The sequence below is a fragment of the Rhinolophus sinicus genome, linkage group LG03 (genome assembly GCF_036562045.2).
Source record: "Rhinolophus sinicus isolate RSC01 linkage group LG03, ASM3656204v1, whole genome shotgun sequence".
Classification (NCBI taxonomy): domain Eukaryota; kingdom Metazoa; phylum Chordata; class Mammalia; order Chiroptera; family Rhinolophidae; genus Rhinolophus; species Rhinolophus sinicus.
The window spans coordinates 55,763,296-55,776,488 of record NC_133753.1 but is presented as its reverse complement, the minus strand read 5'-3'; the positions used below and the strand labels follow the sequence as shown (position 1 = coordinate 55,776,488).

Below are 13,193 nucleotides of genomic sequence, written 5' to 3'. Positions count from 1 at the left end.
CTCTGGCACTGAGACGGATCACAAAGCCTCTGTCCAGCTCTGCATCCAGAGACTTGATTCTGAGAAAGTAAGACCACCCTAGCTATGGCTCCAGTGGGATGTCATTAGTGCTATGCAGGGGAAGGACGACTCATGGTGGATAGTTAAAGCAAAGACAAAATCTACAGAAGCTGGTCATCCAGACACACCCAGCCTTTGAGAGGCCCTCCTTGCCAGCGTGCTCCACCACGGGAACAACTGCTCACCTTTCTGCTCATCCTTCGTCTCTCCCTCGCCACACCAGCACTGACAGGTCCCTCAAAATGTCACACAAAGCTCAGCATTCCTGTCTTCTTGTCCCATCTCCCGTCCCTTCCCTAATTGCCCTGTCACACTCTCTTCTGGAAGCCCCAATGCTTACATGTTTCTGTCCATCCAAAGCCTGACTCGCTCTCCCTCTGTCCATCTCTCACACCTCCCTCTACCTTCCTATTTTCAATCTCCCTCCTCTATTTCTTTCTCTTCCCATACTGATGGTTTTCTCTGTCATTTTATGCCTTGGGATCAAACTATTTCCCTCCCAGTTTCTTATCTTTGCCCAGTCTCTGTGCTGAGACCCATGAAACCAAAATGACTGATCACCTTTCCCCATTCTCCCAACACTGCTGAGCCCCTGGAAATGCAGCACAAGGAACAGACCTGTCTACTGCATCTCATTATAGAGAGAGGCCTGGCTAAGGTCAGGCACTTTTCACCTTCATTAGGGAGCTTGGGGTGGGTGGGGAGAGAAGGGGGAGTGGTACAAACACATGAATGGCCGTTGGAGGTGCCCTGTCATGTGCCCTCCCCTGGGCTGCTCCCACAGGGACCCTCCGCCTGCCCCCCACATTCTCCGTTACCCTGTCATACATCATGGTAAGTATGGCCAGCAAGGCCCCTCACCGTTCCATCCTCCAGGAGCAGTCGCAGGACTTTGTCACCGACTCTGTAGTCCTTTGCTATTTCAGCAGATTTCCAAACTTCTTCAGGATCAGGAATCCAAACCCTGTTGTACTGACCAACACAGTAAGACAGGCTTAATTTTAGCACTTTAAAAACGAAACACAGATTATTTGGTGATTAGAATCAGGGAGATTTCCTTCTGTCCACTAGGTCAGTTTCTTCATGAGGAATATGTTTACTTAATTTTTGCTTGTGAGGTGATCTTTAGTGTATCTATTAGGTTGGTGCAAAAGTAATTGCAGTTTAAAAGGCTACAAATAATTGCAAAACCGCAATTACTTTTGCACCGACCTAATACAATGTACCAGGCCCAGCAGCTTCATTTCGTAGGCAAAGGAATTCCCAAAGCCTCCTGAATCCACCTTGAAAACTGAGAGCCTGGGAGTGAAAAGGAAATTCATGAGTGCCTTGAAAGGTAAGATCTGAGTGCTGTTTAAAAGATTTGGAATAGAGGATCTGGTTTGCCATTGATAGACTAATGGAGCTCTGGGCCAGACACTTAACTTCTTGTGTCTCATTTTTCTCATCCATAAAATGGGTACAATACTTATCTCAGAGGTTTGCTGGGAGATTAAATTACACTATGTACCTGAAAGCACTTTGCGAAACACTATGCAAGTATTGTTATAACTGCATTATTACAGCCTTATCACACGGGCCAGTAGCCAAGGATTCCCACTGTGGGAAATGTGGAAGTACAGATGTAGCTGCCCAGCTCAATTCCCAACAAGCAAGCGGTACACCTTGCTCCGTGCTGATGGACAAGTCTTTAGGCAGAACCACGCTGCTATGTACTGAATTGTGTCCCTTCCAAAACCGATATGTTGAAGCCCTAATCCCCAGCGTGACTCTATTTGGAGATAGGGTCCTTAAGAGGTAATTAAGGTTAAATGAGATCATAAGGCCCTGCTCTGATAGGACTAGTGTCCTTAGAAGAAGAGACACCAGAGAGCTCCACGCACACTCTCCACCTGTGTGCACTGAAGAAATGTCATGTGAGGACACGTGAGAAGGCAGCCGTCTGGAGCAGTCCTCACCAGACACCAGCCTGTGAGAAAATAAATGTCTGTTGTTCAAGCACCCAGTCTGTGGTATACTGTTATGGTAAACTAATACAGATGTCTAATAATTCACACAGTAGGAAGGGGGCAGTCTCACTTCAGAATTTACCAGTGGTACCTCAATGCTGCTCAAGATAAAGACAAGGTGACAGCCACATGCTTATACTGCAGCTGTCGTCACAGGGTCCCATGATGCAGTCCTCTCTCTCCTCTGGGCATGCCATCTGCATCATGCCCTGACTACGTTCGCTCTTGCACCTAGACCTCATATCTAAGTCTCCTGCAACAGTCTGTTCATTCATTTGTCTGGCTGCCTGCTCATTCATTCGTTCATTCATTCATTCAATAAGCACTTGCTACACATCTATTATGTACATGTCTGGCATGGTGCTGGGTTACCAAAAAGGAAAGGCAGCTTCTCTTCGTCATCATGGTTTTCCCACTAACCCAGCCAACTACTAACCTGAGGTGCATGGGCATATGTGTGTATTTGCATCTCTCTGCCCATGTATCAGTGGTTTCTATCAACAGGGCACCCCTACAGCAGCTGTCCTGGGACATAACCAGGCCAACAGGAACAAGAATTGGGAAGCACTCGCAGGAAGACATAAAGCGGCACCTAGGAAAGCTCTTGCATCCAAAGGCTCAATAAATAGCCCAAGATCCCAGATCTGGATGCAGCCTGAGAGGCCATCAGCATCTAATCCTCACTTCCCAGAGGAAACTGGGCCCAGGCCTCCAAGTTCCCCAGCAGCAGGGCTGAGATGAGTGCCACAGTTTTCACAGTGCTAGGACCGGTGAAACCGAAACACAGTGGGGATGGATCAGAACAGTAGTCGCCTCTGGGGGTCGGTGGGGCCCGAGAGTGACTCGGAAGGTGCCCGAGGGAATGTTCTGGGGTGACGGCAGCATTCCACATCCTGGTGGGTTTGGGGTTACACAGGTGTTACGCACTTTTCATACCTCAGAGAATGTAGATTTAAGATTGGTGCATTTCATTGCCTGGAAATTTTACACAAAAAACTAACCAAACATGGAACTCAACAATATCATACTAAAATATTTAGGAGGACATGTACTGATGTATACAATTTACTCTAAAATGCTTCAAAATATACGATAGGTTGAGGACAGAAGGCTAGAATGACGGATAGACATGTGATACAACAAATACAGTAAAATGTTCAAGCTAGAATCTACGTGGTGAGACAGATGCTCACTGTAAAGTTCTTTCAACTTTACTGTACACACAAATTTTTCATAAAAAGATGTTGGAGGAAATAAAAATTATGTATAAAAGTTGTTTCAGGGCTTCAGTACTACACTAGGGCAAAGTTGATTGAGGAGCATATCTATTAATCTGTTAGTTAATGTAAATTTTATATATATATATTTATATATATCATAACTCCCTAAGTTATTTGGGTTGCTTTAATTCTTGACAGCTAGCTAAGAGCAGAAGCTTGCGAAAATGTGGCATGGGATGGGCAGGATTTGAGAAAGAAAGAGAGAGAGAGAGAGAGAGAGAGAGAGAGAGAGAGGAAGAATGACCTAGCAGGCAATGACACACACTTAGATACACACAGCCCTGCAAATAGGTGGACAGAAGCCTCACACACAAACACAGACACACACCTCTCAGACACACACACCCACACTCCACACATCCTTGTTGCCATGGACTACCATTTCTTACTTCAGGTCTGCTCTTGAAAATATTGATTGCTAACCTCATAAACCCAAAATCATTAGCAGAATATCCCAATTTATCAAGAATTGGCCACTATGGGATTTTAGAGCTGAAAAGGTCCTTCTTGAGTGTCTACTCCAAGTTGTTTGTCAAAGTTCTTTTTACAGCTGCAGAAAGCTACTTCAAATGAAACAGTGGCAGCTCACTTGTGAAACAGGTAAAAGTGGAGGTGTTCTGGTGGGAGCCCAGCTGGGGGCTACAGCTGAGGTCTGTCAGGCCCTTCTACAGAAGCCTGGGGTCTGAGAAGTAATATTGAAGTCCCTAAGCCAATCCAACCCTTTTGTTTTACTGATCCCCAAACTCAAGCCCAGAGAGGTCAATAACCCACCAAATACCACACAGAGAGTCTCAACGGCCTGTAACTCACTTCTACTTGAGCTACTCAGTAATTAAATGAGTCTGGCCCTAGAAATAATCCTAAACTCCACTGCAACCATCTACTTGCGGGTACACAGACTCTCCCAGCACTCGTTTTGGATTTATTGCATTTGTTAGTTTCAGCTAAAAGTAGTATTAAATGGTACGCAGTATAGGGACCTATGGAACCAAAACAAATGTCTGCTTCTCTCCTGGAGTGAACAATGGCCTCTTTGGCCCCTGAGTCCCCAGGCTGCCCACACCCCACTGGGCTTGGTGCCTCTACCAGCAAGGCTGCCAGTCATTTAGGGCCCTGCAGTTGAAACCCAGCCTGGTAAGTAAACACACCGAAGTTTACCCAGTTCCACGGAAGTTACACTCACCCGGTCCCTCCCTTCTTCCTCACATTCCTCTACCCATAAGGCAACTCTTCAAACCGGAGAAAGAGCTAACTGTGCAGCATTTGGTCAAACAAATGCACTCCATGCAAACAAAGCGATTTAGCTTCCCAGTGTGGTCACTTCTCACCAGGCAGGAGCCTCCCAACTCAGGTCACACCCTGGAGGCAGGCTGGCCTCCCACACCTTTCCTGGGAGTCCTCACTGGTGGAGGGGGAGGGGAATCGTAGTGTCCCTAAGTCATGGGAGGCTTGGGAATAAGGCCAAGGCTTCAGGAGCACTGACCCTTAGGAGTGATATGTCCTCAGGTACGTGCCCAATTGGCCCATCCCACAGGCTCAGGTGAGACAGAGGAGCGTATTCTCAGGTCGCTGCCTATTTGAGGGGGTCTACTGGCATCAGCCACAGAAATAGCGTGAAGAACTTACATAGAATGTGGGACGACACGAGTGTCCTTCCTGCCGCCTTCTGGCCTGGAAGGGCCTCTCCACATTCTGGATCAGCCAGACCAGAGAAGCGACGCTGGGCCCCGTCTCTTCCCTCATTCCTCAGGGCCCTCCCTGGGCTCTCTGGCCTGCTCCTGTACCTTCCAATGTCCTTCCTGGCCTCATCTCATGACAGGCTGTTTCCGGAGCGTTTCATCCATTCCCACTGTTTCCACAACTGCCCTGGCACCTGGGTACCAGGAGCCCTCCACCCAGATCTCTCAATGGGTCGGGACTACATTTCCAGTTGCCTCCCAGATGTCAGCCCCGAAACGTCCCCAGACACTCACAAATCCCAAGCTCAAGTGGTCATTATGCCTCCCCCAAACCTGCTCCTCCTCCACCGGTCTCGTGCCCCTCAAGACAGAAACCTGGGACAACGCTGGGCTCCCCCTCCCTCCCTCCACACCCAACAACCCAACGGTCGCTGGGTGCCGGAAAGCCTACATCTTAAACAGGTCTCATCTTCTGCCCTATCCATCCCCACTGGCACGGCCATCAGTCAGCTTCCCTGCCCTGCCCCCATGGCCTGCTGAGTGCTTCCTCAACCAGGCTGAGCAACAGGTTTCTGTGGACATACAGATTCCTTCACCCACACCTGAATCAGAATTTCCATGGGTAGAAAGAAGATAAAAACTTTCATCTAAGAAGAGGAAAACTTTAAAAGTTCTCCTCTATGGATTTTGATGAACAGCCTGGCTTGGGAGCCACCATCTTAACTGATTTTGCTATTCGGGCCTCAACCACTTATCAATCCACTCTCTGTCTGCTGCCACCCCAACCACTAGCAGTTTCTAGGATATGCCAAGCTCTTCCTTGGCTCTGCACTGTGAAATTCTGTTCCTTCCACCCCCATGCCACCCTTCCTCTCCCCCTTAGTGAGCAAACTGCTCTGAGCAGTCAGAAGTCAGCTCAAGACTCCCCTCCTCTGTGCCCCTTTCCCCGCCATCCTCACCCCAGGCAGGGCTGGATGCTTCCTCTTTAGAGCTCTCTCCCCTTCCCCAGGTTTCTGGGTCACTTCCATCTCCCCCACTGACATGTGAACTTTAAGAGTCTTGCCTTTGTGCCCTGGAACCCAATACAATGATTCCCCAGAGCTAATACTCTATAGACATCTATTGAACAAAAATTTATATTCCTAGTAGTTCCGTTGCACCAATTAAAGACTAAACTTGGTATTTTAGTCTTGATGTCCCCCCCCCCTTTTTTAACTCTTTTGAACTACCCATCTATAATACACTGGATAAATCTAACTTTCCAGACTTGTTAATGACATGTAGAAGCTGCCTATAATATCCAAATACAAAGTCATTAAACTGAATCTGACTTTATTTTAGCCACAGACCCTGGACTGCTGTTCACAACACGTCTCTTGATCTTGTACATCTGAGTTTCAGCAAAACTTCCGTGAAGATGTCTTGTGAGTTTCTCATGCACAAGTGAGAGACATGGATGGTTGAAACATAATTTGTGAATCTGTGGCTAAAACCAGTGATAACCTGAGTCCTGAGTAATGAGCAAGAACAATTTAAGAAAGGTTTCTAGAAGCATGCCGTAGAGCTCTGCTGCCTCATCCTCCATTCATCACTTTCACCAAAATCTTAGATTAAAAAACCAAACCAAACCATGTGTATCAAATATACACGTGAAATGATTAATTAGCTAAAGATGATCAAGATGTAAAGTCCCGTATTTAGGTACCAAAAATCAACTGTATTTTAATAGCATCAATATTTTAAAAAAGCTTTTACTAAGCATGTGTGTCAGGGGTTGTGCTAAGGATTTTACATAGATTATTTAATCCTTACAATGACTATTAAGACTTAAGTCCATTTTACAGGTGTGGAACCTCAGAGAGGTTAAGTAACTTGTTCAGTGTCACTCAGTTAGGGGCAGCACCACCAGCCACCATGCACAGTGCATTCCAGGGCAGCATGGAGCAGCTCCGCTTAAAACAAACAGAACACTAACTTAACGCCAGTCTGCATTGGGGCAACTCGCGGGAGGGTGCAGGCCCACGATTTCACAGTACTCATGGCCGAGCAGACCAGATCTAGAGAATAGTGCCACTGAAATAGGCACCAAGGTACTGAAATTCGCCCAGCGATGGTGGCTTGGAAGGTGGTCTGAATTGATGCTGTAAGTGCAAAGGTTGGTGGTATTGTCACTCTGCCCCAGCTCTCAGTCCTGCCCGTGCAGCATTCTCAGTAGCTGTGAAGTCCTCTGGGCTTCCTTCGTTCTAAATATCTCCATGTCTTCCACTCGTGCCATCGCAGCCTCGGGTCCCCCACTCCTTTCCTAGGCTACCCCCTGCCTGGTGCCTGTCTTACAACTTCGGATTCCACTTCTCCGCTGGTTCTCTCCCTTCAGCCTGTGCACGTGCTCAGGGGTCCCCTTTCTCCCTCACAATCCTACTGAAAGAGAAGCAGTGTCCAGGACCTCCTAAATGGCCAGATTGAAGGACGCTTCCTCAGCCTTTGTCCTCCTTAACTTCTCTGTAGCCATAGAACAACTGACTGCCCAGTCTTCAGTTGCTGATAGATACATAATTTTTCCATAGTTCATGTTTATGATCACATAGCAGATACAATTTTTGTGCCCTCATTTTTCACGTGATATAAGCATTTCCCATGTTGTTATGAACTCTTCACTAAGCAGCATTTTTAATGACTTCGTACTATTCTACACTGTGAGTCTTCGATAATTCATCTAATTCTATCCCTTTTGCTGGACAATGGGTTTGGTTCCATTTATTATTAGAAGGAATAATCTGATAAACAAGCAGGTATTGGGGAGGCAGTTATAAAGCAGATGGACTTCCCCACCAGTCCTCTGTCGGGGGGGAAATGTCAGATCTCCTGCAGAGGAGGAAGGTGCCAGGCAGTTGAACCAAACTGGTGGTAGCTGGAGGTATTACCATAAGAACATAGGCTTTTAAACTGAAAGCAATAAAGGAACAAGACAAAGAAACAAAAACTCATAGACACAGATAATAGTTTAATGGTTACGAGAGGGTAAGGGGGGACTGGGGTGGTAGATGAGGGTAAACAGGGTCTAATATATGGTGATGGAAAGAGAACTGACTCTGGGTGGTGAGCACACAATGTGATATATAGATGATGCATTACAGAATTGCACACTTGAAACCTACGTAATTTTACTAACCATTGTCACCCCCATAAATTTAAATAATAAGAAGAACATAGGCTTTTAAATCTGGCTCCATCACTTCTATGTGACCTCAGGCAACTTAACCAGAGCCAATTGTAAAATTGGGATAAGAAAACATTGATTTTTCAGATTTAGTAAAAGGAGGTACATAGTTCTGAGGACGCCATCTGGCACGTAAGAAGCACTCAGTGACTGTGTGAGATAAAAGTAACCACCTGAACATCATCATCTTCATGCCCATAGCTTTCCCTAAAAGCAGGAAAACTCACTCACTCATGCATGCACACATCAAACATGCATTGAGCCCCCACTGCTCCCTGTTCTCTAGAAACTCTTGGTCAGCAGGGGGGACAGAGAGTTAATGAGCTGTTACAAGTCAGCGTCAAAGATGCCCAGTTGGATTTGCTGCAAAGATTTTTCAGAAGAGAAACTGCTCAAATTGAATGTGGAAGGTGCAGGTGAGCAAAGCAGACAGAGAGACAGACAGACAGACAATTCAAGCAGAGGGAGTTTCGTGTGCCAAGGCATAGGAATGCAGTGAGGGACAGCAAGGAGTTTGGTGGAACAAGAGCCAAGGCAGGAGTGGGCAGGCAGGGGGCTGGGAGGTGACGCAGAGAGACTGGACCCAGTGGCTGGTCAGTGAATTTGAAAGTGACTCCAGAGGGCTCAGGTAGAGAAGGGCCCAACTGGCGTTTCTCAGAGAGATTTCAAAGACTGGAACTGCTGGGTGAAATGCTCTGAACATTTCTAAGGCATATTGACAAACAGCTTTTGAAAAGAGATGGGTCATTTTATACTTCCATCTATAGCAACCGCTACTCTCACCGGACTTCCTCCCAGGAAGCCCCTTTCTCAGAATCTCGCCTGCTTTGTTTCCTGATGCCCGCTCTCCTGTCTCCACCTCCCCGAAATGGCTCTGCCTCAGTCCCCTCTGCTTCCTCTCCCTCCTTGATCAGATGCATTCCCCAGCGTCCTGTCTTCTCTCCCTGGGTGAAGCCCCCACTGCCTGAGCTTCGACTCCACTTCTGGGAAGAAGACACCTGGCCCGTCCTCCACACAAACCTCCGACCACCCAGGCACTTCCCCTGAAAACCCACCACCACCTCAACCCCTGCAGGTAGTTGCCTCATGACTTTCCTAAGAAATCTCTCCTCCTTCTGATGTCCCTAACTGTGTCCACGGTGCCACCCTGTTCTCACTCATCCAGATGCTAACCTCCATGCCATCCTTGGCTCACCTCTCTCCCCACACTCCCCAGTGCAGACTCTTACTCTCACCTCCTCCACACGGTCTCCAGATCCTGCCTCCACTGTCTGTTTCCAATACTGCAGCCCTAGTTCTTTCCCCAGATACTTAGGATGACCTGAGAATTCAGCTACCTGACTCCAGCTTTCTCCCACGGGTCCAGAATCCTATAGGCACTGCTGGCATACCCAACTTCCTAAAATACCACCCTTAATCCTGTCATCCCCACTTAAAACCTTCACGGGAGTATAAAGCCCTGACCTATGGCTGTCAGGACTCCACCCCCCGCTTTGCTCTATTACCCAGCAGGCTCCTCCATGCCTTCTATGTCTCAGCAGACTGAATTACTTGACATTTCTCATTTTTCACAAACCAGAAAAATCCTTGAGAGGCAAGACTGTCACTTAAAATCTTTCTAACTGCCCACAAGCATAATATTTTATGTACAGGAAGTGCTAAATAAGTGTTTTATGGGAGATAATATGCCTGTCTTCAAGGCTTATGCAGGAAGGGAGATTAGACAGGGGACAGGCAGGTAACAGCAGTGTAAAGTGGGTGACTGGGGCAGCCTAGAGGTCAGAGCATAGGTGTGGCTGTCACACAGGACCTAGCTGCCAGGTGTGGATCCCTGAATGGACAGCCCACCTGCCACCCTACTGCACGGTCACTATTTGCCTGGGTGCAGAAATGGGTTTCAGGTTGTTTGAAAACTTTGTGGGGTAAGATTGTACAATGGCTGTTAAATGTGGCCAAGGGTCCCCTTTCTATTTAAAGAGATACTTTTGCTGTAGATATAAACAATTGTCGTAAATAAGTGTTACAATAGTTTAAGCAAACTTTTTTCTGCTACTTTGTTTAATTAGTAACAGTACAAATACAAAGGAACCAAATAGTATTTTCTGCTCTAATGCATTTTCATTAACTAAAGTTCTAAATGGACAGTGTTTGAATTGCCTCTGTTCTAGAATAGTTTTACCAGTGAAAATGTGAGCGATCTGATATCCAACAGTGCTTCTTTGGTCTTCAACTTACTGGCGGTAAAAGAAAATTCTTGAACAAAACTATTCTTGGAAGATACTTTGGAGGACAGAGAAAATTGTTAACTATTTTAAATAACAACCCCTTCCCTGCCCCCAAGCAAAACTACACAGGTGGAAGCACCCCTATCATCAAGTGCCTCACGCCACAAATATTTATCAAATACTAACTAGGTACCAGGCACAATGTAGGAAAAATGATATGGAAGAGTTTTCTAGAGACAGCTTGAATGGACAGAGAATCGGAGAATCCCAGAGTCAGAAGGAGTCTTGATGGTTGTCCCTACCCACTTTGTATCCAGTGTCTCTAGGTCGCCACCTCCCTTCCAGGTGGTCAGTCAGCCCCCCACTTTATCCATTCCAGAGGTAGGATGCTCCCCCATTTGTATAGCCGCTTGTTTAGGTTTTAGAGTTTAATTTGTTAAATAGTTCTTTCTTAACCTAAACCCTCTCCCTTGCTTTCCTACCACTCCTGTCAACACCTCCCGAGTCCAAAGATCTAGCCAACTGTCTTGGATGCCAGCACACAGCGTTGGCCTACGTCAAAGTTTGTGACTGGGGACCCACATTTAACTGCCATTGTACAATCTTACCCCACAATGTTTTCAAACAACCTGAAACCCATTTCTGCACCCAGGCAAATAGTGACCGTGCAGTAGGGTGGCAGGTGGGCTGCCCATTCAGGGATCCATGCCTGGCAGCTAGGTCCTGTGTGACAGCCACACCTACCCCCTGACCTCTAGGCTGCCCCAGTCACCCACTTTACACTGCTGTGACCTGCCTGTCCCCTGTCTAATCTCCCTTCCTGCATAAGCCTTGAAGACAGGCCTATTGCAACACTTATTTAGAACAATTGTTTGTATCTACAGCAAAAGTGTCATTTTAAACATAAAAGGAGGGCATGTGTCAGGGTAAATGGATGGATTCTAGTCTCATCCATCTGAATATTGCGAACTGTGGATTTCCTCCATTACAGTGTAGGAAGATCCAGCATTATGGTTATTCAAATGGATATTTTTCAAAAGGGCCAACACTTTCACACTTTTTATCCAAATAATTAACCAAGCTCATTTCAGAAGGTTCTGGACAGCCTGTGGGAATGCGCCCTTCCTAGATAAGGGTGGAGTACTCGGCCCCTGGAAGATGAGGTTTCAGAGGAATGTTCTAGAGTGACTCCCAGAGTCGGGTTGTGTGTGAAAGATGCTATATAAACTATGAAACAACACCGTATAAATATTAGGTGACGAGCTTGTGGTCGCATGTCAGGACCCCTGGGTTCCCAGAAGCTCTCAACTTCTACCACAGGCGATGCCTGGGCCACACGTCCAGGCAGCTGCAGCTTTCAGCCGCAGATGAACTTCAACACACGTGCAGGTCTTTTGAAGACTCAAGAATTCTAGACATCGTCCCGAATATTGCGGCCCTAAACTAGGCCAAATTGTCCAAGAAGCTACCAGGAGGGTCGGGAAGATTATGGATAATATTATTCGTCCATGTCTGAGATTTCTACGTCGCCGCCAGCAACTCGGATTCCACTTGTGGCTCCGGAAGAGGGGGCCCAGGGGCGCGGGAGACCGGGTTAACGCGCGACCACTAGGCACCCGGAGCTCGGCCCGGAGAGGCGTCCCTCTCACTCTGTCTTCCAATCACCAGGGGACCCAAGCTCTCCAAGCTCTCGGAGGCGTCTTTCCCGTGAACAAGGGCCCGAGCCCTCGAGGGGCGACGCTCCCCGTGCCCCATCCCCGGGCCCTCCGCTGCCCCTCCCCACGGCCAGCGCGCCAGGTGCACAGGTGTGGCCCGGGCACCAGGTACAGTCAGCATTAGCGCCGGGCCGGCTTCCCTCGCGCGCGCCCTCCCTCTGGTCCGGCCACCCTGCCTACCTGCGTGTACAGCTCGGCCACCGCCATGGGCGAGAGAGCCTGGGCAGTTCAAGCACCGCGATGGGCGGCTCGGGGTCTGGGCCTGCGACTCTGAGGCCCGGGGCAGGGAGCTGCAAGCGGGCGCCGCATCAATCAGCGCTGGGCCACTTTGCAGAGAAGTTTTCCAGCGGCCCACAAACTTTCCCGAGGGCTGGCGGCAGGGGAGCAGACAAGGCGCGGATTGGTCTCTCCCGGCCCAGCCTGGCGAGTGCTCGCCGCGATTGGCTGGGGCGGGGGCGGGGTAGGGCGCGACCCTCCTCCCGGCGAGTGGTCGGCGGTGAAGTGGGTCCACCTGGCGGGGACCGAGCTCTTCTCCAAGAACCAGCCCCAGCGGGACGCGCTGGCCCTCGCGGGCAGGAAACGGGTAGTGAGTGTTCTGAGGCGGTTCCAGCCCGAGTTTCAGCTCCCTTAGGTCGCAGTGTGTTTACTGGAAAAAGGATATGACCATTTCTATAGAAACCCCAAGAGAATCAACAAACTATTAGAACTTGTAAGAGAGTTCAGTCAGGTGACCATGTTCAAAATCAAATACAGAAAAGTAACTTGCCTTTATATCAGCAATAACCACTTAGAAAAAACAACAACAATGGAAAGTAAAATAGAAAAATAAGATATTTACAATATCAACTAAAATATAAAGTGTCCAGAAATTACACTGACAAAAATGCACTTGGCCTTTGTGGAGAAGTATTTTAATTTCTCTTCAAGGGCATAAAAGGAGACCTGCATAAATAGACAGACGTGCCATTTTCATGGATGGGAATATTTAATATTGTACAGGTGTCAATT

At 47.8% G+C, this 13,193-nt stretch overlaps 1 protein-coding gene across 1 annotated transcript in view; it reads right to left on the bottom strand.

Annotated features, from left to right (window-relative positions):
- Nucleotides 1-12,800, bottom strand: part of MYO5C (myosin VC) — an 88,557-nt gene extending 75,757 nt beyond the window's left edge. The window contains exons 1-2 of the mRNA XM_019747087.2: nt 12,366-12,800; nt 922-1,032 (exon numbers count right to left, since the gene is read on the bottom strand). Coding sequence (XP_019602646.2) covers nt 922-1,032; nt 12,366-12,392 — 138 coding nt within the window. The 5' untranslated portion in view covers nt 12,393-12,800. The remainder of the gene's footprint in view (nt 1-921; nt 1,033-12,365) is intronic.
- Nucleotides 12,801-13,193: the final 393 nt, after the last annotated feature.